The following is a 24658-nucleotide window of genomic DNA, read 5'->3' on the forward strand; positions in this document are numbered from 1 at the left end:
ATATTCCAAATACTTTAACCCGTGTCCTCTATGGGGGACTTACTTCTAATGTCCAATAATTTAAAGCCTAACCTCAGACGTAGAGCAATGAGTGCACCACACACACACAGGGACGAACAGTGAAATGCTAGCAAGGTCACAGGCATCAGCTGCTTTTAGATATGACAAAACCCTGTGTCAACATCCTCTTCAGAAGGAAGACACAGTGCTCGTGGGAAATGAAGTTCAAAATTTGCCACAGCGATCTCAAAAAGTATTCGACACTAAGCTCGTTAATTTTACACAGAATACACAAAAAAGTAAATGAAATGAGATAAGACGGGGCAGCATAGAGACAAAACACATCAAATATATTAGAAAAAATAAAGGCCCATCTGACTGGACCAAAACAACTTCTTCTTCATCATCATCATCATCATCATCATCATTCAGAACTCACTCACTTCAAGCATATGTTCAGACTCCACTCCACTTCAAGCATATGTTACACTCTCTCTCTCTCACACACACACACACACACACACACACACACACACACACACACACACACACACACACACACACACACACACACACACACACACACTATTATGAAGCTGTGATGTGCTACCTGATCGGCACTTGATGATCTCTCCAAACTCGTCCTCCACCGGCTCGTCGCAGTAGTCCTCGGGACGCACACCCTCCGCCATGGATGACAGGGCACCGGGTGTAAGAAGTGAGAAGCTGGGGGTGGGGGGGGTGGTGAATTAAACAACAGGTAATCCACCAGGAAATGGCGGAAAAGATCCAAAGTACAAATCCAGAACAAACAGCCAAAAGTAGCCCGATGTGAAGACAGGAGCTCCGGTGGAGGACGAATGCTAGGTCTCTCTGTCAGGCTGGACGGACGGGGCAGAGCAGGTGTTCGGGGGGGGGCTGGGGGTCGCAGCATTCCCACCTCTAAATAGTAGGATGCTAGGCGGTGGTCTCCGCGGGCCCCAGACTCGTTCAGAGGACGCCAGGCGTAAAACCAGACACCCTGCGGACCCATTGCTGCTGACGCTTATTTCCGGAAGATGAGCTACATGCTAATAATCAACGCGATCCGACCTGGGGTGACCTCTGACCTCAGGTGGGCGCTACACAAACCAACGTGAAGACATGCAGATCAAAACATTACGATTTCCGGCTTTAAATTAGTATTTAAAGTAGAAATACTACTTTTAAAAACAAGAAGAAACTAAAGTAATGGCCCATTATTATTATCAAATATGCTAACTTTAGGTACTTTGTATACTGCCATAACCCATACGTCAGTTAAATGTAGTAGACTCTATTGGCTTCCAAAATTAAGTGGAGTAAGAGTATGAAGTAGTCACTCAAAATTCTACTTGAGCACTGCACTTAGCTTTATCTTCCATCCCTGGTTGCAAGGGACTTTATTGTTCATAGATTTGGGTCACAGAATTTTGAGCATCAACATGATAAAATGGTTAATATTCACTGTGCAGAGAATGTGCGTGGGGGTTCGGGGAGGCACTGTGGTTACATGGCAGCACCGTTACACACGTACTAATATTAGATTTGCTGATAAACTGATATACCCACTTTGGATTTCCTGGCTGTCGAAAAGTAGGACTTGGTTACTGTAATGGCTCCATTACGCACGGCGCGGGGCGCATTCGTGCTGCTATTATTAGAGAGCATGCTGAGAATGATCCACACACACACTCCCAGCTACACTCAGCCTGCTGGGAGCTGTGAGAGAATGTTCCAGAAACAGAAGGCTCTGCACTGACTGGCATCCCGAGCAGCCGGCTGGCCCCCTGACTGCTGTCTGGACTGGAGGGAGGGGTGTGGGTGGGCTGCCCCTGCTGGGCTTGGGGTGGAGATATATTTAGAGTAATTACTGTGTTTTGTTGACATTGTCTTTACTTTCATATTCTGTTTAAAATGACCCTTTTTCACTGATTGAAAGTTCAGAGCCTGTTATACCTGTAACCACACCCACTTCAGTGATGTCATCATGCCACGGACTAAAATGTTATGGACCTGATTGATTTTGCTGTAACACTGCTTTTTTTAAATGTCAATTAAAGATCAGAATAAATTAATTGACTTAAGTTCTACACTTTTAAGAGAGTGGTTGCTTTCGTGCACAATCCGCCTTATGCTGGAAATCAGTTTCCTTGGGTAGTCGTGTCAGTGTGTGGACAGCAGAGGGCAGTATACGCACAGGTTTTACATTACAAGTCCTGACTGTAAACTAGGCCAGTGAATCATGGAAAGATGTCTCAACACTCCCTGATATCATTTTGATCTCAAGTCTTACCTCTCTGCAGAGATGTGCAGGGGTTCCCTGGGCTCTCAGTACACCATGGCATCAATAACAAGTTTTCCTCCACCTTTTAAAAAGTGAAAAGGACATATATGGATGTGACAATGAAACATAATCTACTTACTTTGTATCTTGCACCCACTTCTTCTGCAATGCACCCAACTGAAGAATGAAAACCACCACCGGTTCATTTTAATGCAATCAAACCCATCAAACAGGAACACTGAGAAATATGCATAAATTAAAAAGGTCTTTTGCCAATGTGGAGGGAAACTAGTGTTGAGTTTGGACAAAGCAATTGCAAAGGATACATAATACATCTACACCTACGAGTGTACCAGTTGCATTACTGTCTTACCTGGAATCTGCAGTCCATTATCGAAGGGTTTATTGTGTTAAATTTAGCTTACAACAACTGGTTCTGTAAAATAATCCTGAAAGTGAAATTATCGTTTCGACGCCCACAGGATGTGACAACAAAATGAGACACAGAGTGATGCGGAGACTTTCTGGTTAGTGCTTTAATGTGCCAACGTACAAAGAGATAAATGCTGATCACTGACGCCGCTACGATGGCATCTAAAACATGCCAACACATATGCACACACACACTCGTTCTGTCATTCACACACTCTTCCTAAATCCCTATGCACATCATTCGACAGTGTTTTCTTCATTATACTGGGAGATGACTTTTCATCAGTAAATTAATAACCAAACAAATGCTAAGAACTACAAGTCAGACCTGGGCTAAAACATACAGTCTGGGTAGAACATATTAAAGGCTAGTTCTGAGTTCATAGGAGGCTCATTTTAAAATACCAGCACGAATATTCTTATTTACCCTGAACCACATGGAAGTGCTTCATTAAAATTCAAAGCATGTAGGTCATTTTTGAAACTGGTGCAAACATATTTGCATTGTCGTTTAGAATCAGAGACTCGTAAAACAACACAAGTGACATCGATTTCAACTGCCTAGTTAGGGTATGTTTGTTTTATGTGTTTGCTGTAGGATTGTCACTTTGAATCTTGATAAAAGATGTATTAATAACAGCAGATATATAATGTTAAACTACCTAAACCTGTAATCTGTCTGGGGATTTATTTCCCTTTGACTGTGTCTGACAGGTACACTGAGAATAAAAGTGCTGTAGCATCAGACTGTAAATCAACAGCATTTTCAGTACATCAAATACCAGTTTTATAGCTGCTGCTGCTGCTGCTGCTGCTGCTGCTGCTGCTGCTGCTGCTGCTGCTGCTGCTGCTGCTAAATATTGTGAACAAAACACACACAAACGTACAGAAAAGGGCCACATTCTTATTCATATTGTACATTATTTGTGTTTATTTTAACCCAGGTCTGTTACAGTGTAAATGCCAAATGCTTCTCTACTCCACCAAAGCACAGAGACGTTTCTAGGTAGCAAAAACACCGTCACTAATCTGTCATCATTCAATATTCAATACTGAAGAGCAGGGTCTCATGCTGAGAAGCAGCACCTTAACCATAGCTGTTATTTAACTGTGTCGCTTCCGTTTTACTCAGTGCTAAAAACAGATATGTTGACTGTGACCGAAATAAAATCCACATACAAGCAGGAGTTTTTTCTTCTCAGAAGCCCCTACTTTCATATTACATCCACCAGTTTAATACTATGTTCTAGGATATACACTGTGAATTTACAGCATGAGGTCCATGTCAGTCTGAGCAGGCTTCAGAAGTGAGAGTGAGTGGCTTCAGGCTCCAACACATCCTTCTGGCAAATGTTGCATGTTACCAAAGCAATGCATTACTGAAATCTTCTTCTACTGGCATCAGGTCTCAGTTGTTTGGCTTTTAGAAGCAATGCTGTTGCGGTGACAAGCCGAACTCATCAACAATGGACAACCAACATCATTGTGGCAATTTATATGGAATAAATGGACTTCTGTCAGCCGCATAGCTCTACATTTGTTAAAGTGGCGAGGGAGGCGGCCTGGATCCTATTTTTGGGTGATGGTTTTTAGACAGCTCCTCAGAAAAATATGACACAATGGAGAGCGCAGACAAAATCCGCTTGTATCTCCGAAATGTCACCTGGAGAATCTTATTTTGCATTCGGCTCCCTGCGCGCTTTTTAAATTAAAGCATGCGTTATGAATGAAGAATGGAGGTCACAGGTTAGGGAAGTAATTCAGGTAAATCCACACTTCAGCCGAGAGGAAATGTAAATAGGTTTTTGCACAGTGAGAGCGGAAATAGGCTATATCACCTGCTTTTTGGGGAAATAAAATCTGTATAGAAGTACAGTGTTTGCTTCTCAATCCATATTTACACTCCAACAGTTACATTAACACACAGCTTTCTGTATCAATCCTCTGTTATCAGTTCTCTATGAATGAACATGTGATTTTAAGTGCATTTTTACACAACAGATAACACACAATTCCAATTTGAAAGCATAACCAATACAATTATGTTCTTTAACACTTAATTCAGAGCCACACACTCATCTGAAATGTACGTTATGTACTATATAATGTACTATAGTTGACTGCAGTAAGTAATAAAAAGGAAGTGATTTTGGATTCTGCTCCAAACTCAAATGCCACCATATTGACTAAAAGCTAAAGGCCCCATGTTCTCTCTGAGCTGGCAACTTAAACTTATGAAATGAGGAGTTTTTGTGAGCTCTCTTCAGCTGAATGCATAATCACATTGTTCCACTTTCTTAAACTATTGATGGGCACTTAAACCCGCCGCTGAGAGAACTGCCTGTGGTTTGTGTAGTGGATGCAGTGGAGCTGGACCCGAGGAGGACGGATGCTCCCAAAGTCACGATGTGGACAAACTGGCCTCATTGGGAATCGAACTTCAGCCGCCCCTCGGAGGCAGCCGAGCGCGGTCCCGTCTCACACCTCCGGCCGAGCCCAATCAATCATGACAGCTCCGTGTCGGTTGCCTCGGTTACAGACGACGGTCGATGACAGAATATTGAGCGGGTGTCTTTATTTTATTATCCCCAATCTGTCTTATGAAAAGTTATATCTGTAGATCCTCTTCCATGTCCTTGTGAAAGTTTACTCCAGATGAAGAAAAAGTGCCAAGCTAATGATGGAGCAGGAGTCAGGGGAGGGGGGAGGGGGGGAGGGGTGGAGGTGTAGGCCCCAGGAGGATTTGATGTTGACAGGTGCATGCGTGCGTAAACGTGCGGAAAAAGCCACTCATGTTTCCTCACCAACAGAATCAATAACTGGGGATGTTAGTTGCCATCCTTTGTGACGGCAGGTTCTCCAGGGTGACACAAGTCCTAGGTGTAAACTACTCTGACCCCTCCCCATGATACAACTGGTCTGGAAGTTCGGATATGCAGCCTCAGCCTTCACACTTCTGTTGAACGAGGCAAGAAAATAAATCCTTGACAACCAGCTTAACCCCCTTCAATTTCCCCCAGGGCGGAATCTCGTTGAAATACAGTTATCGGCTCAAAAATGGTTTATAGCACTCTTTACAGTTCATGGGAATGAAGCCGTTCAGAAAAACTGCTCGCCCCCTGAATACCTTAGGTCCTCAGCTTGATTTGGAGCTAGTAATACTCCTCGTAGTTCTTGGGGTTCAGGCAGTAGAGGATTCCTCCGCCAAAGGAGAAGATGGTCCCCCCCCAGGCCAGGCCGTAGCCCCAGTTGAACTCGTGGTAGATTCTCAGGTTGATGCTCTCGATGAACTTGATGGGGTAGAGGACCAAGCTGAAGGCCTGCAGGACGACTGGAGGAGACAGGCAGACATTAAGTATCATTTATTAAAGGAGACATATGAGGGACATTTTGAGGTTCATACTTTTATCAGGATGTCTATGTTCACATGCTTTAAAAACACATTATGTTTCTCATACTATATCTGTATAATTCTAACAGATTCGGACTTGGAGGAGGTCCGTCAAGTTCTGGGGAGCGAAGGCATGGAGAGACTTGTATGTGAGGAGGAGTGTTTTGTTCTGGATCCAGGACTTGACCGGGTAGTAGCTGCTAAATATTTAAATCTTGTATTAATTATCCAGTCATTGAATCAAATTTACATTTTGAACACCCTCATGCAAAGTTGAATGGGATTTGGTTCATGGGATTTGGTCACGTACATTTTCCCATTTTTTAGCAGTCACGTACAAACACTTTAGAAGTGCTAGAGAAATAGCAGAAATTAGCATCGCCTGGGTCGTGAGGAGCCCCAAGGGGTGTCATTTAGCTCTGTTGAGTTCATTTAGCTCAGTTTTGAAAAACAAAGTAAATCAAACTGGATCAGGAAAGAGGCGAGGAGCAGGGCTGAGGCTGGATGGAGGGACGGGAGGACGAGACAGAGGTGGACTACAGGCTCATAGGACAGTTTAGAGACTGATGGAGAGACGAAGGGAAAAGATACACGGGGGGGGGGGGGTGAGAGATAGATATATAAAAAGGGAAGGGGGGGTTGGATGGCAGTGGAACAAAGCAGAACTCATCCACTGTTGTTTCTTCAAAGGGAATTCATCTTGTGGGAACATGAACAGACTCCGACACTTGACTAAACAAAAATAACACGGAATACATAACATCCGAAAACATGCAAATACTACCACAGATCGTGTGAAGTGCAGCTTTAAAGAAGGACTTAGTTGTCAAGAAAAGTGTATGTGATCCATCTCTCCCTGAGGGGTCTCTTTATATTCCATTCAACACACTTTGCCTCTGTGCTCGGCTTTTAAAATATCTTTTACAGAGGTTGTTTGTGTCCCATCATGGCAAAAACAACTTAATTCTGACAGCTAGTTTTTTTTGTGCATTTGTTTGTAAGTATTCATAGATTCTATCCCCACTCTGCACCCTCTAAAATGAAGCTGAATGCTTTAAACATTGATTTAATTAAATCAAATTCGAACATTTTGACTTTTCGCGAATTGAAATTCTTCTCTAAAGTTTCATGATCTGCTGTTATAATTACGCACAACTAAATCCAGTTATCACAATTTCATCAAGCTTCTTTTTTAAATGTTTTTGTGAAGCTTGACCTCTGAGAATCCACTACAGTAGTAGGTGCTTGTTTTTTCCACCTTCAACCCTGAATATTCAATAAAGGTTGTGAAGTGTGAAGAGGGTCATCGAGGGATCTGGAGCAACGTTTTCCTCCTGCAATGTTCTTGCAAAGGTCAGACAGACAAGGAAAGTCTTTAGGGTGCATCATAAGGAATTCGCTACAACTCTGATCTAGCCACCTTTCTGTGGGCTCTTTCAAAGTTATAAATATTAAAGGGATTTGAGCCTTTGCAGACCATTTACACGCACGAAAACCTATATACAGTAGAGGAAATGGAAACCCTAAAGAACATAATGTGGCCTCTTTAACATATCAATCCTAAAAAATAGAAATAGGTTTATATTATATCTGCTTGCTTTATACAGATGCATTGAAAGTCGTTTCAGGATAAGGAGACACAGCTTCTGAAATCTCCAACAGCAGCCCTTTAAATAAGTGCTGTTTTTTTAACTTCTGTGAGACTCAGAAGGAAACACATCCAGCTTTGGAAAATCAAACATTTCACGCCTAAAAAAAAATCCCAGGGAGGTTAGGATGCGAAAAAAGGGGGAAACTTGTCAGTTGTCCAACGTGAGATTTGGGCAGGTGGGGGAAATTAAAGGACAGGCGTGACTCTCCGCTCTGACCCGGCTTACAAAAATAGGATTTTCTCTAAATGAGTTTGAGGGAGAGAAGAAAAAAGTGTGTGTAAGCCTGACTGTGTGTAGTCTGGTCTGTGTGCACATTTAATAAGTAAGGATTATCATTTAAATGCATGTCAGTTTTCAAAGTGATTACCTTCAACCTTCGTCTTACCTTGTCTAAATTGGCTAATTAAGTGTGTAAGTGCCATCAGGTGTGTGTGTGTGTGTGTGTGTGTGGCCTTAGATCCAGACCTGCTGAGTGCGTATTGACAACAGATCATTGTGTGTGTGCTGACCTGCAGCGAAGAGCATGGAAGCGACGGGTGCGTAGAACCGCCGTCTCGTGCCGATGCACACGGCAACCAGAGCGACCAGGAATGACATCAGCACAAGGGCTCCACCCCCTAGCAACAGGGCCAGCGTAGCAACCTGCCAGTCTGGAATGGATGGCGGGAGAAAGAAGGAGGAGAAAGACCAAAGGTTAAAGTGATGGATGACAGAGAAATTGGTAAAGAGAAGAAGAACGTGACAAAACAGAGCGAGAACAATCATGAATAAATGCAATACTGTAGAGACAAAAATGAAAAGCACAAAATCCTAAGAGGGCCTCGGAGGAGAGACGGCGCCACGAGGAATATATTGTTTTACATCACTGTCTTTACCACCAATCCATCAAGTATGTTGATTAAATGGAAAAGGAGCAGGTGAGGACATCAGGAAGAAAGGTATTTAAATGGAAGGCAGGGAAAAGAGACAATTACATGAAAGAAGGAAGAACAGAAGAAGAGCACGTGAAAAAAAAGGATAGAAAGTTGAAGCAAAGATGGGATAAGGGAGATAAAGACGGAGGGGGCCGGGCAGGAAAGACGCAATGAAAAAGAATGATGGTGGAATTAAGGAAGCATGAACACATAAAAGAAAGTGAAGGTAAAAACAGAAAGCAAGGGAAGGTTGAAGGGAATGAGAGGGATGGGATTAATCAAAGGATATAGCAGGAAGGAAGTGAGGACAGATGAAAGGAGGAGGGAGATGGAGAGGAGGCGAAAGAGAGGATGAAAAGCAATAAAAGGGGACAAAGAAGGGGAGGATTGGAAGAAAGAGGAAAGGTGATGTCATTAAGGGAGCAAGGAGGGAAGAAAATGGAAGGATGAAACAAAAAGTTAGACAGGCAGACGGAAGGGAAGGTTAAAGGAAACAGGGAGGAGGGTTTAGAAAAACAAAGTTCATAATGGAACAAAGTGGGGGAAAACCACAGACGAGTTAAAGTGAGATCAGCAGAGGTTTGGTGGCGATGAAGCGTCTCTGATAATGCTACAAGGACAGAGGGCAGGATGAAAATAAATGCCAAAGGGAGATGAAGGACAGGAGGGGTTGCTTGTGGTGAAGGCTGAGGAGGAAGATGAGGAGGTGGGGGGGGGGGGGGGGGGCGTGAAGGGGCTGGGGACTGAGCAGCCGTGAGTGAAAGTAATGAAGAGAGGGGGAGAGCACTTAGTATACCTGTGCTGACAAAAAGCCTTGGCGAAAAAGCTTTGCTGGCACGTTATCAAAAATCTGTCCACGTTTATATATAGGGAGCACTGTGGCGCTATAGCACACACACACACACACACACACACACACACACACACACACACACACACACACACACACACACACTTTGCTTGTCGTTTGGCCACAGTGGAGTTCCTATGTGTCTTCATTATGGTTACTATAGTGGAAATTGAAGGGATGGAGAAATTAGCACTCCCATCAGTGACCCATTTATTTCTATGAAAGTTTATCCTGCAATCTGCCAAATAGCAAGCTTCTAGGCTCTGGAACAATTAGATCACAAACACATTGGGACACAGACTTCAGGGCAGATGCCAAAACGTAATGTATATCCAGATGGAAACCCTCGAATTTGCAATATTTTAGCTGGACACTTAGAGTAAGGCATTGACCTAACATGGTTAAGGTTAGCAGAGGTTGTAGGGCAGCAAGAGTTCTGTCACAATCAAATCTACGGTACTTTCTTTATTAATTTATTTTACTGTGAAGTAGAAAGTGGTCCACAGCTCAAGTCAGTGGGCCAAAGTTCACTCTGTTCTCTAAGAAACCTCGTGCAGATCGGTCTGACTGGACGGATTTCACAGTGAAATTCCTCTATTTGACATGCTGGTGTGACGGGGCGTTTAGGGGCTAGATATAGACACACATATAGGCTAAGCACGCACACACACCTCATCATTAAATCCCTCTGGGCTCAGGTGGAGAAAGGAGCATTTCTCTAACCTTGTCTTCCACCGAAGTGCCCTCACACTGATCAGATGGAGGCTGTCATGTAAGCCGCTGTAAAACCTATTTCTGTGCACAGCTAGGATATGATACATGAGAAAAACATTACTAAATAAAATAACCCATACTCATTAAGGACATACAGAAGCTTTAAAGGAATGAAATGTTTGACGCAGAAATGCATCTGTCAGTATAGAAGCTTTTTGAGTCGTGTAAATCTGGTGGGATGAAATGTAGGCCTTTAGTGTGGTGGATAAGCTTATGAGAGATGGAAAATGGAGGGGGGAGATATTTGGAGGCAGAGGGAGATGTGAAAGATGAGATGCAGAGGTGAATAGTTGCAGGGAAGGAGGAAATTAAAAGGAGACATGAGAAAGTGGGAGAGGAGGAAGATAGAGAGAGATAGAGAGCAGGAGGAGGAGAGGACATCTTGTAATTCAAATGCAAAGCAACCAGACGTTTTCAATGTCTCTAATGCTGAGGTTTGTCTTCTGGACAAATACCTATTCAGATGTCTCCTGGCAACAATGTATTCCTGTATGAAAGCCCAACTTCAATCTCCTAGGCTTTGACAATGCACATGCTTGCATAGCAAAAGCTTGCCAAAAGCCACTACACTGAGGAGATTCTGCTCCTAAAGACCTGCAGGAAATGCTGCCCTCTATGAGCAACACAACAAGGACACCGGTAGGGAGGTAAAGGGTTAAAGAAGGGGCTCAGGTGGGATATCAGTCCTTCACATTAACTTTCCTCGAAGCGCAAAGCTGCTTCAATCTGTGGGAGCAGCCACAACCAATCGAATGTCAGCATGAAAGTGGAAGGAATCAAATAACCAATCAGACGTGACAACAAATGTGGCCGTACACAGACACACTCTCACAGAAGTTGCTTTTTTGATATGTGTTTCATGTAGGAAAAAGGAAGCTAGTGTACTATCAACCAAGTATTTTTGAATGATAAGAAATGACATGTACGTCACCCCCTCTTTCTCTCACACACACACAGACACAGACACACACACAGATACACACACACACACAAAACTCTTTGCAGTTTTATCTCTCATAGACATACAATATGCAAAGCCTTTCCTCCCCGTCTCTCTCTTCCACACGGCTGGTTGTGAAGTTTTAAAATTTGATCACAGGCACATATACCAACCCGCAGAATTTGTCACATGTACCGTATCAAACCTCGGTCTTTCTCACACACACACACACACACACACACACACACACACTGGTTGGGCTATGTAACATTCTAATTAGCGCCTGCACCAGTTTCTCAGTCACAGGGAGGAATACCTCTTGCTGTAATGTGACAGGATGACTCACACTTTTTGCTTTACTGTAAGGAACTGCGAGCTGTCACACTGATTAGCTGTAATACTTTAGGTTTCCGTATCCAAAACAGCAGATGTCAAATCAAGACTGGAGTAAACACATAACATTTCAGGCAGGGATGGGAGTGTGTGGGAGAGAAACTAAAACAAAAACCTGTATATCACACTACAGCAAAGGGAAACATCCAAAAGAGCCAAATAAGTTTCCTTTAAAACCAAGATATGTAAAGCTACAAGTTCAAAGACAAGACCATGATTTAAAATATATACAATGAATAAAAGTTACAGTTGTGTTCTCGTTGAAGAGTCCAAAAAGTATTTGTTTTTAGACTTTAACATGATGTGTGTGTGCTGCCATATGCTGCTGCTGTGATACTGCATGTGCTTTGAAGAAAGCTTGATTTGCATCCAAAAGGATTTTATGTTTTTGGGAACATGCATATCCCTTTCTCCACCGTGTGTGTGTGTGTGTGTGGTGTGTGTGTGTGTGTGTGTGTGTGTGTGTGTGTGTGTGTGTGTGTGTGTGTGCGTGTGTGTGTGTGTGTGTGTGTGTGTGTGTGTGTGTGTGTGTGTGTGTGTGTGTGTGTGTGTGGTTATTCCCCTGTCTGTCTGCCTGCCACATCATTTCCCATTCCTTGTCCCGCTGCTACAAATAGAACGGGGTCTCTGGGGGCTCCGCTCACTGAGAGGAGAGATGAAGTCGGGGGGGGGGGGGGGAGAAAAAAGGGGCAGAGACTTGACCCTGGAGAAAATGGATGGAGATAGAGGATGGAGAAATTACAAAGGGGAAATGATTTACATTAGAAGTGTAACAATAACACCCTGTGGGAGGAGGGAGGAGGGAGGTGGGGGAGGAAGAAAGGGAACGAGGTACAAACAAAAAGGAGCTGCAAAAATGAATTGGGAGGAGTATTAAAAAGGGGACAATTCATTAAAGAGGGCAGACGGAAAGGGCCTGGGGAGTAAACGGGAGGGACGGATCGATAGACTGATAGAGAAAGATGAGAGGAGGAGGCAGCGGTAATGGAGGTTTGTTGGTGGCTGATCTCAAATCTGTGACAAACACTGGAGAACACGGGACAGAAATAACATTGTTAAATATGCCAGCATTCAGAACATCTTTGGGGATTTATTTCTAAGTAAATGTTATGCTGGGAAGTCTCTTACATTTCCATAATTCTAAAAAAGAGTGTAAGAACAGAGTGATCCCTCAAGGTCAGGTGAAGGACACATCTGTCGGCAGCAACAGCTGTCTTCTGTTCTGTGAAATGTATTTTGCTTTGGTTTTGTTTAAAGCTGGTGCAACTTTTAAATCTGAAACAGACATGTATAATCATGAGATTCAGCGTGAAATTTAGGTTGTGAGATAACAAAGGAAGGGAGGAATGAGGGGGGGGAAAGGGCGGGGTCGATAAAGAGCAGAATCACAATTGGATTTTTTGCCAAAAACACATACAAGGAATTAGCTTTTGTATAATGGTGCATACATAAACACAACAACAGGAATTCATTTGTAAAGAAGGTCTTGAAAGAGATTTTCAAAAAACTGTATGTACAAAATATAAAATACTATGAACAATAAGTGAGAAAAGGAGGAAGATTAGGAGGAAATAATATAAGAGAGGAAGAGGAGGAGGTTGAGCCAGACAGGAGGAGGTGAGGGGTGATGAGGGACAAAGTAGGTTGGCTGCTGGGTGTAACTTCTAGCAACTGTGTGTGTGTGTGTGTGTGTGTGTGTGTGTGTGTGTGTGTGTGTGTGTGTGTGTGTGTGTGTGTGTGTGTGTGTGTGTGTGTGTGTGTGTGTGTGTGTGTGTGTGTGTGTGTGTGCTCACTTTAAGATTTTTCCCCTGAAGCAGTGTTCTATTTGTCAAATATGACGGAATTCGACTCGAGGATTTCTGTGTGGCGCTGATTTGATCTCATACCCCGCTGGTGATTGAAGTGTCTGTCGGCCGCTGCCATCAATATCAAACATCCTGACGTGACGTGCTTCATCTGTTGGTTAAAGCGATGGCCTTTTGTCAGCTCGGTACATAAAATGTTGTATGGCTTTATTCAGACGTGACGGGCCACTTACAGAATGCAGCGCTGGTGGAGAAGTGAGTTAGAGGACGTTGAGGCACTGCATAACGGATTGATTCAAACTCGTGTTTAGTTGATGCCTTAATTTAACGATTATCATGTGAGAGGCACGCCCTTAATTTGACAGTAGGTGTATAATTCCCTGTGGATTTGTGTAGAGAAAGTCTTAGTAATAGAGCATTTAAATTGCGACTGTCATTTATTTTCCATTCCTAATTGTGTTTACTTACTATTCACACAAACTTGCATGGATAAAAACAGTTATAGACTAATCTGACATAAGGAAAATGTCGTAAACAACCTAAAATAAAGAGAGATGGCTTAAAATGTATGCTGTGTTTATGTCACATTATAGTAATCTAATAAAGTAGATCCATGCTAACATAAAAGCTGTAATTATGACTGGGAAAAACCCACATTTTTGCAGCAGCTCCCAAATAAAAACTCATAGCAATACCTATTATCATTCTACCTGCATCAGTTAGCAATGAAACTCATATTTTAATGACTACAGCTGGTCTTTCTACAGCAGCTCTGTTCTTTTCTGCAGAGTCAGATCTTTCCTTTATGCCTTTCTTTTCCATCCCACTCTAATTAATCAGCAGCTATGCCGTGCATATTGTAAACTGAACATTTCTCCCTCTGATGGAGGTGTAACGATCTGTATGCATGCATAATATCTGTGTGCTTGTTGTTGGGGGTGAAGCATTTGTGTTCCCTTAAGCCATGCATGCATACCATGGCTCTTGAGAGGCCCCTATGAGCCTGTTCAATAGCACCTTTCTAATGTTTTCTCAAAAATTCGTCATTATGTAGTTCAAGTTAATGTAATGACTCTTTTGTTATCATGAGAAAAAGGTTAAGGTTAATGCAGATAGGTCATACCTGTTTGGACACTGAATAAAATCCTTTCTTGCATCGTGGAGGTTTCAAATAGGCACTGCAATGTGGCTGCCAGATAATCGCTCGATCGCTAGCCGACTCTCCTGTAGATGCTCTGCTTTTATGTGTTCTGTTCTAGAACAAGCCAAAGGATACAAGGTTTATTTTTTTTAAGATCGATTTATGTGTGTGTTGGCAAAGCACACACACATTGAGGACACACACACCTGTCGTGCCATGACATCTAATTAGGGAGTCTCGGTGCGCAGGCTGGATGTGTATGAATATGTGTGAGAAGGAACAAAGAGAGGAGGAAATTATTAAAGTTGTGGTCACAAAATGTGTCAGGGAGCGTCTGTGTATATGTGTGTGTCTGTGTGTGTGTGTGTGTGTGAGAGCAAGTCCTAAGAGGGGAGCTTTGGAGATGCAACAACAGAGAAATCAGAGTGTGACATGAAATATTCAGCCGGGCTTCAGAGGAGACTGTCCAGAAATAGGTCAGCTCGACGTGGGAGCCTCTTATTGGCACACACTCACATCCACAGACAGACAGACAGACAGACAGACAGACAGACAGACAGACAGACAGACAGACAGACAGACAGACAGACAGACAGACAGACAGACAGACAGACAGACAGACAGACAGACAGACAGACAGACAGACAGACAGACAGACAGACAGACAGACATATGATCCTCAGATAGATATTTATATTAGTGAGATTTTTCTGAAACAACTGAAGTTTACAAACTAACATGTGATTTTTCATAAATTCAGACATTTAAAAAAGTGGATATTTTGAAGCTTAAGTTATGAATCTTGATCCTCAGACGCACGGGATAGATAGATGGAGTCTGTCACCCTATCTGACAGTTTAAAGACCTTTAAAGTGATTCCATTGTTAATGGCCCCAAGCGTAATGAGCTTCATCAGCTCCAGAGTCTCAGTGGCAGTAAACAAAGACACTTTCACCTCGATTTAAGTAATGCTCGTGAACTCTTGTTTCCCTGGAAACCAATCCAACTTCCAAGATAAAACCCTCCTTTCCAGCCCCAAAACTGCAAGCCCTCTCCTGGGTGTGACAACAAGGACGGTTCCTCCTCACCAAAAGAAGCGTGAGGATATTAAAAAAGAAATCGTATTGAAACGGGATGAGCAAGCACGTTTATTTCCCCCCCTTCTCGTGCTCTGATGAATGAATGAATGAGCGCATGGTGACGCCCAGGGGAGTTGATGAAGTTGTTGGCAGTTTTGCGGCATTGATATTCTAGATGGTGATCATTGCAGAAACAGGGAGAATGTGCATGTTATAGCTCCTACAGCAGCATTCAAAAGACTTTTACTTCCTGTAGAATGGCCAAATGAACATTGTTAAGTCTCACAAATCAAAGTATTATTATGATGCTCTTTTAGACATGAAATGCTGTGTTATCATTTAATTTGAAATGAATTCAAATACATAAAATAAATGTATTTGAGGGGCTGCAACAAACTTTCTGAATCCCTATATTTAATTCCATCTTGAAATGAGTTATTGTCAAAAGGTAATCACTTTAATATTATGGTTTTTTACATTTTATAAGCATTTTTTGATCTAATAAATGAGCAAAATGATCAATAAATTAACAAAAGTGCCTCTAATAATAAACTCTGAAAGACTTGTGGCAGTTCATTAACATCAGGGTTAGTGTTTTCAAAATGTCACGTCTGCTTTTAAGAGGAGGGGCGAGGAGCGGTGTCAATGTTAACAGAATCCTTAGCTGCAGGTTTAACAAACGGCTATTGTTTTTTTAAATGGCTGACCCATTTTTCCTTTTCAAAGCAGAAATAATATTCAAATTCACATTGAAAGAACATCTTGTGGAAATTAATTCCAGCCTGCATAATTTCTTCATTTCAACTCCACAATAATTAGTGTAGACATCCCAGTGGAGTCACACTATGAGGCTCTGGATAGAGACAGTAAAAGTCACAATGCACTTATTATTATCATCTTTGGGCATGTCACCTTTAGAGAGGAAGCATCCCTCCATCATGACAGGAGATCAACTCTTTGTTCTCTACCATACAAACGGCTCCTGATAATGCATAATAGAAGACACATGTCGGACAGGATAAAAGAATGTTGTGAATCCATAAACCCATATGTATAAATCATGACTTACCTGATACCAGCGTGGTGCTGCACTGCCAGTTGTCGGTGCTCGCAGGCTTCCAGCAGGACTCCCACAGGGACAGGTAGTACTGGTCGTCGGCGGTCACCCACGCCGGGCTCATCACGGCACCGACATCCAAGCAGAGCGCCAGGAAGACGCACACCAGCCCGACCAGCTTCAGCGGCGTAATCGGTGAGCTGCGCGCCGAATCCTCCGTCTCTGTAACCGCAGACGACATGGTGCCGAGGAGAATGGGACCGCTTCAAAAACAGGGCAGAGAGCCGATAAGTGGATGTACTCCTTCCTTCCTGATGATGATGATGATGATGATGATGGATGCGAGTGGTGTTGTTGCCGCTGCTGGTGGACCCGCGGCCGCCTGCGTTGCGCGCTGGACGGACGCTGTGCCTTTGGGCACCGCTCCGCCGCGCACCGGAGATCTCCCCCGTTTACCGCGCTGACGTCAAGGCTCCGAGGGATCAGCAGGTGCCACAGGGTCCTAGAGAGAGAGAGAAGGGGAGAGAAGGAACTATCTCGGGGCTGGAGATGAGCATCATGGGAACACTGAGAACCTGTCACCAAATTCAGACACTTTGAGCCAAATACCAAACTCGGTGCACTTGCAGAATCAGACACACGTTTATTGTCAAGTAGGTTTACAGGAGGGATTTGCCTGTGTGTGTATGGTGCACACTTAAATACAGCCAAAGAAGATACACTGTGATAAAAGGACCCAAAAACTAATATTACAAGGTTTTTTTTTGCAATATTTACCAAAACAACTACAGTATGATATGAGAAGATCAGTTTGTGAATACTTGACACAAACATTTATGGCTAATTACCAAGAAGGCTACATCTACTTCATCTCTTAAGCTATTCTACAAAGTAAATGCATCAGTGTAATTCTGGTGTGAACTCACATTTACTTCAACTTTAGTTTTAGTTTTTTTTGCCTGAAACACATTTGCCTATGAACTCTTGCAAAAACCCATCTGCATTAGACATGTGGGTCTGAATTTACAAGCAAGTTGTATAAATGTTTTATTTTTTCAATCCATTATGGTTGCTTCAAGTTTTCAGCCAACTTAGTTTTAATAGTCCATTAAAATCAAGTAGGCTTTCTTTGAATTTGAGCAGACAAGATTGAGATTTGGATGACACGTTGGGACTGAGAAGTGTAGTGGGCATTTGATATTCAATTTACCAATACAATAAACCTAAAGTCTGCGAACAATTTCAACAGTGGCATGTTTCGTAGTCTTGCTTTAAAGTCCACTTGCTTTATTAGAATGCTTAAAAAAGGATGACATCATTTAACCAAAAATCCTCAATTGATCGTTAGACATTTAAAAAAAACATCTCAGCCCATAAAACCTTTATTTATGACTTAATAAAAACAGAGTTTGTTTTCATTATTAGATTAGGCATTGGGTTCTTGCATTAGAGGAAGAAGCAAAGACAGAAATGGAAAACAGAGTGACTGAGGAAGTGGGAGGCACATGAAGGAATATTACTGTTTCTCCTCCTCTGCATACAAATGCAAAGCCAGATATGAGACGGGGATAGACAGGACGGGGGAGGAGGAGGCAGAGGTGAGCAGGTTTAGGGAGGAAGAGCCGTCCATGTGTTTATTCAAGCGAAGAGAAATGAAGGATGGAGAGAACGATGGGAGGAAAAGATGGCCTTGTTTACTCTCCATCAGGGCAGTAATGAGCGGTGATGAGGAGGAGACAGGGGGAGGCAGGGGAGAAGAGAGGGAAGGGCACCAGATAGAGGTGAGAGAGATGGAGGGAAGGAAGCCTGGAGGAATTAAGATAGGGGTCTTAATGAAAAGACTTACTGTTGATCAGTTTTTAATAAGAGCGCTTAATAACCGCCACATCATCTGCAGACATTCAACACATCCACAAAGTCAAACTGTAGACAATAATAAAAGGAACCAAGGAAGGCTAGTGATATAATTTGTTTATGTATTATAAAGCCCCCGCAAGGATGATAAAACTGGGATGGAGTTAAGTAAAAGCTGCATAGGCATTTACTGGAAACATAACGCAGCTTTATCAAGGACGAGTTGATTTCCAGTCCTTTATTGACGCTCAGTTGAAGAATAATGAAGGTGCTCTACAAGTTGTGTTTCTGTTCTTTATGAGCTGACAGATCCAGTTTCTGCTCAGTGGGGGGGATACGTAGTATGATCTTCTGCTGATTGCGGCTGGTTTAGAACTTCAGGGACAGTCGAAGAGTTTCAGTGGAGTTTCAGAGATTGTAAGCTTTATCTCTAATTCCCACACATTGGAGTTTATGGTCTGGTGCTGCTGTATCACTTCACTCTTTTGTGTACATCCTGAAAGTCTGTGAAGAGATGTGTAAGAGGGTTAGGAGGTCAAGTTAATAAAGTGTAAAACCTTACACAGATAACAGCTTTCAGAAATGAATGAGTATTATAACACTTATCTCTCTTGCAAACAGAAACAAACACAACTTTAGACGTGCTCACCTGCCCAACAGATGAAGTGAAAGTGATCTCCACCTGGGAAATCCGTCCAGTGGAATGTCAGTTTTCCAAAACGTTAAGGAGAATATTCACAGTAATCATATGTGCAGGTCGTTGGCCTCGGCATGCTTCCAGAATCCGAAAACCTTAATTATTAAGTTTATTCCTCCTGCCATTTCATTACACATGTGATAGGTGAGCTATGTTAATCAGCTCAGATGATTTGCATATGCTGAGTCAAACATTGAAATAGACTCATTTAAAAATCTAAAACTTCCTTTAAGTAAACTTCCTAAGGGACTCCCAACTTCCTCATGACTTGATAATCTGTGAGGCAAAGCAGCCCAAACTTTACATGCACACAAACCTTTCATCAAAGGCTGAAGGTTTTCACCACAAGGCAAATGTTCAGAACTTGATATTAAACTCAGTATTGAATTTGATGACAAGTTCTTACATAACACCTTAATCTGCAAAGTGAAAATAATGATAATTCAGTTGTCGGATGAAAGATATAGCCTCCTGTCTAACTCATTTACAACAATATGCATTATTGTGCACTGTCCCTGCCAAATGAAGCAGGACATGAATAAAAAGAGAAGTGTCACGGAGTATAAAATACTCCATTATGCTGTTAAACGTAGTGGAGAATAAGTGTAAAGCATCTGAATATACACAAGGTTGACGGTAACTTGATATTGTCCTTAATTACAAGCCATCACTTTTAATCTGTGTTTTTTGTGCTTGTTTTCCTGGTAATCTACAATTACAATTCAATGATAGATCTGCTATGAGGAGCTCACTTTGAGAATCACTGCTGTAAAGGATGCCTGAATGCACATCTTCTGACACTAGCTCCTAACACAAAATAGAGATACGACATTTATTAGAAATCCTCTGTGCTTTTTTTAACCAGATACTATTTCAATTAGATGATGAGGAGCACTGCGGTGATTTTAAGTGAAGCTCCTGGCAATCATCAATAATGAATCCAGGGACGATTCAAAGTAGAAAGTGCTCTCTGAGGGTCTTCAAGAGAAAAATCACTTAAGGTCACCTTTATTGTATTTACTACTATCCCCACATGATGGAAGAGTATTCTGTGTATGTGATCGGTTGTTATTCTTCCAAATTTGATTACAGCGTCAATACATCCATTAGGGAAATGTATGATAGCCATTCTGTTCATTTTTCTAAATTAACACACACTGCAACACGGATATGATTAAGTCTGTTTGTCTTCAGCAAGGAAGGAACACCGTTTCTGGCAGCTTTGTTTTTCAGTCTGTACTTTACTCAGAAAAAGTGAGGAGAATAACATGGGATAATCACACACACACCAGGAGGTAAATGATGTCAATTGTTTTGGGGATAGGAGGATTTGAATATGTTTTTAGTCTCTTGTCAGAGATTTTATCTGGCTCCGCAGGCCACTAAGTATTAACCAGACATTGTGACTATTTGCATATCGCCCTGCTGTGTGAGGTGGCTTTATACTTCCGAATGTGTTTACTACAAGAAATAAACAGCTTGTTATTGTAACTGTACACCATAGTGTTGGTGTGTGTCCTTCACCAAAGGAAATTACTTTTTGTAATTTACAACTGATGTCTTAAAGTGGCCCTATGATGCTCGTTTTCAGGTTCATATTTCTATTTGTGCCCCTGATGTAAAGCAGTAAACAAGGAGTCCAATGGAGGCATTTCAGCTGGGGGGGGGTGTGTGTGGGAGAGAAACTTCTGGAGAGAACACAGGTATTTAAGTCTTTGCAGACCACGTACGTGCATACAAATCTATAGCACACTACAGGAAAGGGAAAACCCTAAAAAGCATTATAGCCTCCTTTAATGGAGCTGAACAAGGTTATCAAAATGGGTCGAAATAAGGACAAAATGTGTGTGTGTGCTGTGTGTGATGATGGGCTATTATTATGTCTGTTCATTAGCATATTTCATATTCTGCAGCTATAGCTTCCAGAGAGCACACACTATGAACAACAAACAACGCTGGCTCATCATAAGCACGCAGGCATCAGTCAGAGTAAGAGCTTCAACGAGTGTAATAACACGTTTAAATGAGTACACTCACACACAATCTGTCAAGTCATCAAAGCTGCTTCCAAAAGTGTCACGCAGCGTTTCCACAAACACACAAACACATGCCACCTGTCCCTCTCACACAAGTGCTGCTTTGTCGGATGCAGACAGAATGATAACTCCTTCAATCGTCAGCCGTATGAAATATGTAATGATGTGTCTCTCTCTCTCTCACACACACACACACACACACACACAGCGGTGATGATTCGTTATGTGTCAGAGTTCTCAGGCAGAGTAAAAAAGGGGGAGAAGATGAAAGCGGGGTTGAGCAGCTTGTTCTTTCTCCCCGTCTCTTCTGTCATGTTCACCCGAGGGAATTCGGATAGGTGTAGGCGCACACACACACACACTTGCTCGGAGGTACACACACACATGCAGTGTTGGTTGAGAAGTGATGCAGCAATAATTAGATTTCACTTCAAAGAGCCACAACGGTTTTTTTCTGACGGAGACGGGCCCGATGTGTGATTGGCTACTCAAGCTAGCACGTGAGGGACTGCTACGGGATACCAGACATCTATCCTCTGTTTCTTACTATGTGTGTGTGTGTGTGTGTAACAATTGGACTGACGTGGAAGTTCACAGACATCTATTTATTTTACTGTGATATACAAGAGTCATGTTTTAGTTGCATCTCTGTTCTGAATGCCATGCCAATATTGATTTGAGGCTCTTCAACTTGAATTCAGCACTGCAAAACAGCAAATCTTTTAACATTCCACTTCTGTCAGGTTCTTACTGCTGCCTTTACAACACTTTACAATCATATACAAACTGTGCGCTGCTGGCGTAAGCCACATTAAAACGGTAGCAGTAATGGTAGTAGTTGCTACGTTTCAATCTCAAATCATTAAGCCACTGATCTGATGACGATTGGCCTCTGGAGGAAACGCTCAATATTCAAGGATTGCACAGATTTGCAGTTTCTGGAGCTTAGTCCATTATGCTGCACAAGAAACACATGACAAAACATCCTTTAGTGCACTATGAATTTGCTTCAGGATCAAAAAGTCCAGGGTTCGGATGTTACGAGCTGCTCGTGCAACGTCTATGCCTGAAATGTTTGACAAGTAGCCAGCTTACAAGCTCATTTTAAGCTTACACTAAGCTTAATTGTTGTCATTCATCTGTCTATCAAGATTAGCTACATTTTAGCCTCATCGAAGCAACCATAGCCTGGAAAGACATCGGACCATAACGGCACTACACTGGTGTGCAGTACGGCGGTGTAAAGTGGTACCTGTCAATGGAGCAGAAGTGACAAGCTGCCACATTGAAAAATGGAATCTGTCACAAGTGAAGGATTGATATACAGGTTATACCGCGAGGGCCAGTGCTAGTAGAACTGCAGTGGCGTATAGTAATCAACAGTGACATGCATTTTAGGTTTGACATGTGCCATTTAAACAAAAATAATGGCATACATCAGCTGATTCTCACTGTGGATGCTGCAGGCGCTTCCTAGGCAAGGAGGAGAAAGAGACGGGGATGTGTCTTGCATTCCTAAATGCAGGAATTACTCTTTAAGTTATTTCCAGTCATTTATATTTCCTGAAGTGTTATATATGACTTATTCTTACTAGCAGTGAACAAGAATCTTTTGATGAATCACTGAGTAATCAGAAAGTGTGTGTGTGTGTGTGTGTGTGTGTGTGTGTGTGTGTGTGTGTGTGTGTGTGTGTGTGTGTGTGTGTGTGTGATAGTTGACACGATTATGTTGTGTAGTGACAAGTGAGAATGATATCAGACAAACTGAAAACATTTGACAGAGCTGTATCCGTCTCACATTCATCACCTAGTCCCTCTCACTCTGTCAAAATGACACACTTTCTCACACACACACACACACACACACACACACACACACACACACACACACACACACACACACACACACACACACTGCTCTTCTACTGGCAGGCTGTCAAATCATTTTGTGTGCATTTTAGGGAGAGGCGGCCCCTGCTTAATTACTGCCATGCTAATTGAATCCCAGTGTGAGTGATGTATGGGGATAGGACTCTCTGTGACAGGATGAAAATGAAATAGTATTAAGCAGCCAAGTAGATAATCCAGTTAGGAATGTCTGGAACACGAGAAGGATTAGTTAATGCAGCGCCATATGGCTCGCCTGTCAGAAGACATCAAAGTTGTTTGAAATCTAAAATGTTTTCATTCTCAGACGCTCTGTCCTTAAAAAAATAAGTCTGTGACAAACTTAATAAACATGCCCTTGGCACATATCACCATTTTGTCAGTCTGTTGAGCATCCTTTATTTAAATTCAATATTTTTAACCGAGCTTCTGAGAGAAAAAGACTCACTACAGTTGTTGGATAATGGGCTTTTTTTTGGCTAACATATCCATAAGTATGTTCTTGCATTTGCTACAAACATGGAAGCGTGGATCTGCAGCAGCATTTGTGAGCTGTCACAGAGAAGAGACGTCTATTTCTTATGAAACTTGTCAAAGAGAAGATCCTTCAAAGTATGATTCAGTCGGAAAAGAAGTAGAAACTGCAGGGACTGAGAGACTGCAGTGAAAATCATTATGGTGTTTACTGTAGTAATGGACTTACTTAAAAAGGGAGCTATTATGTTTCTTGGGGTTTTCCTTTCCTTTGGTGTGTTATATGCATGAAAAGGTCTCCAGAGAAACCTGAAAATGAACATAAGAAGTCTTTAAATGATTACATTTATCAAAAGTTACTTTTGCTAAGAATATAATCCTTGTGAGTGACCTTGTGCAGTCTTGTTCTCTCCACAAAAAGGGGTTTTCCTAACCTTGTGGAAGTAAAAAGCAGCTTTCTAAAAGGGATGATTTTGGGTCCGCCCCAACCAACAATTTTGACAGTAATGGCTGTGTGAAGGTGAGAAAGGAGTCAGGGTTTAACTCTGTCGAGTTCTCTTTTCTTCTCCTTTACACAACCATTCCTGTCAGTTTCTATTCACCAAAGCAAGTTGTGTGAACTATGTGAAGGTCTTCAAGGAGTTTTGCTGCATATTTAACGAGCCCCCCCTCTCTATGATCCCAAGTGTCACTGAAAAGAGCATAATGCATTGGGGGAGAATATTATATATTTTTCATAGAAAGGGTTCAACAGTCCACAGACGGTTTGCAACATCCAAAATCACTTCCCTTGCCATCCTGCACATTATTATGCAAGATGCAGCACTACTGGGCTGACAGGGATAATTCCACTAATGTATGTACATTTGTTTTATGAAGCATAGAGCCAGTATTTACTTAGATCATACAATGCAAACAGCTTTAGCTGTGCTAAATAATAAATAACGGCCCTCAGCTGATTTATTAGGATATGCGCC

General features: G+C 42.2%; 2 protein-coding genes across 2 annotated transcripts in view; both read right to left on the reverse strand.

Moving 5' to 3' along the window:
* LOC134860813 (dystrophin-like) overlaps positions 1 to 801 on the reverse strand; it is a 157881-nt gene extending 157080 nt beyond the window's left edge. Inside the window, 1 exon segment of the mRNA XM_063877636.1 lies at positions 611 to 801. Within this exon segment, the coding sequence (XP_063733706.1) occupies positions 611 to 692 (82 nt within the window). The 5' untranslated portion in view covers positions 693 to 801.
* Positions 802 to 2832: 2031 nt separating this feature from the next.
* Positions 2833 to 22475, reverse strand: LOC134860606 (transmembrane protein 47-like). Its single transcript, XM_063877364.1, has 4 exons — positions 19237 to 22475; positions 16746 to 19091; positions 8290 to 8430; positions 2833 to 6068 (listed from the first exon to the last, which is right to left on the reverse strand). Exons 2-4 carry the CDS (start codon positions 16972 to 16974, stop codon positions 5890 to 5892), a joined length of 549 nt encoding a protein of 182 aa, XP_063733434.1. The 5' UTR covers positions 16975 to 19091; positions 19237 to 22475; the 3' UTR covers positions 2833 to 5889.
* Positions 22476 to 24658: the final 2183 nt, after the last annotated feature.

Source organism: Eleginops maclovinus, chromosome 24 (genome assembly GCF_036324505.1).
Source record: "Eleginops maclovinus isolate JMC-PN-2008 ecotype Puerto Natales chromosome 24, JC_Emac_rtc_rv5, whole genome shotgun sequence".
NCBI classification, from domain to species: domain Eukaryota; kingdom Metazoa; phylum Chordata; class Actinopteri; order Perciformes; family Eleginopidae; genus Eleginops; species Eleginops maclovinus.

Coding starts and splice junctions, on each gene's coding strand:
- LOC134860606 (XM_063877364.1), bottom strand. CDS start 16,974: ATGTCGTCTGCGGTTACAGAGACGGAGGATTCGGCGCGCAGCTCACCG. Junction 8,431..16,745: donor CAGCACCACGCTGGTATCAG/GTAAGTCATGAT, acceptor CATCCATTCCAG/ACTGGCAGGTTGCTACGCTG. Junction 6,069..8,289: donor TTCCATGCTCTTCGCTGCAG/GTCAGCACACAC, acceptor TGTCTCCTCCAG/TCGTCCTGCAGGCCTTCAGC.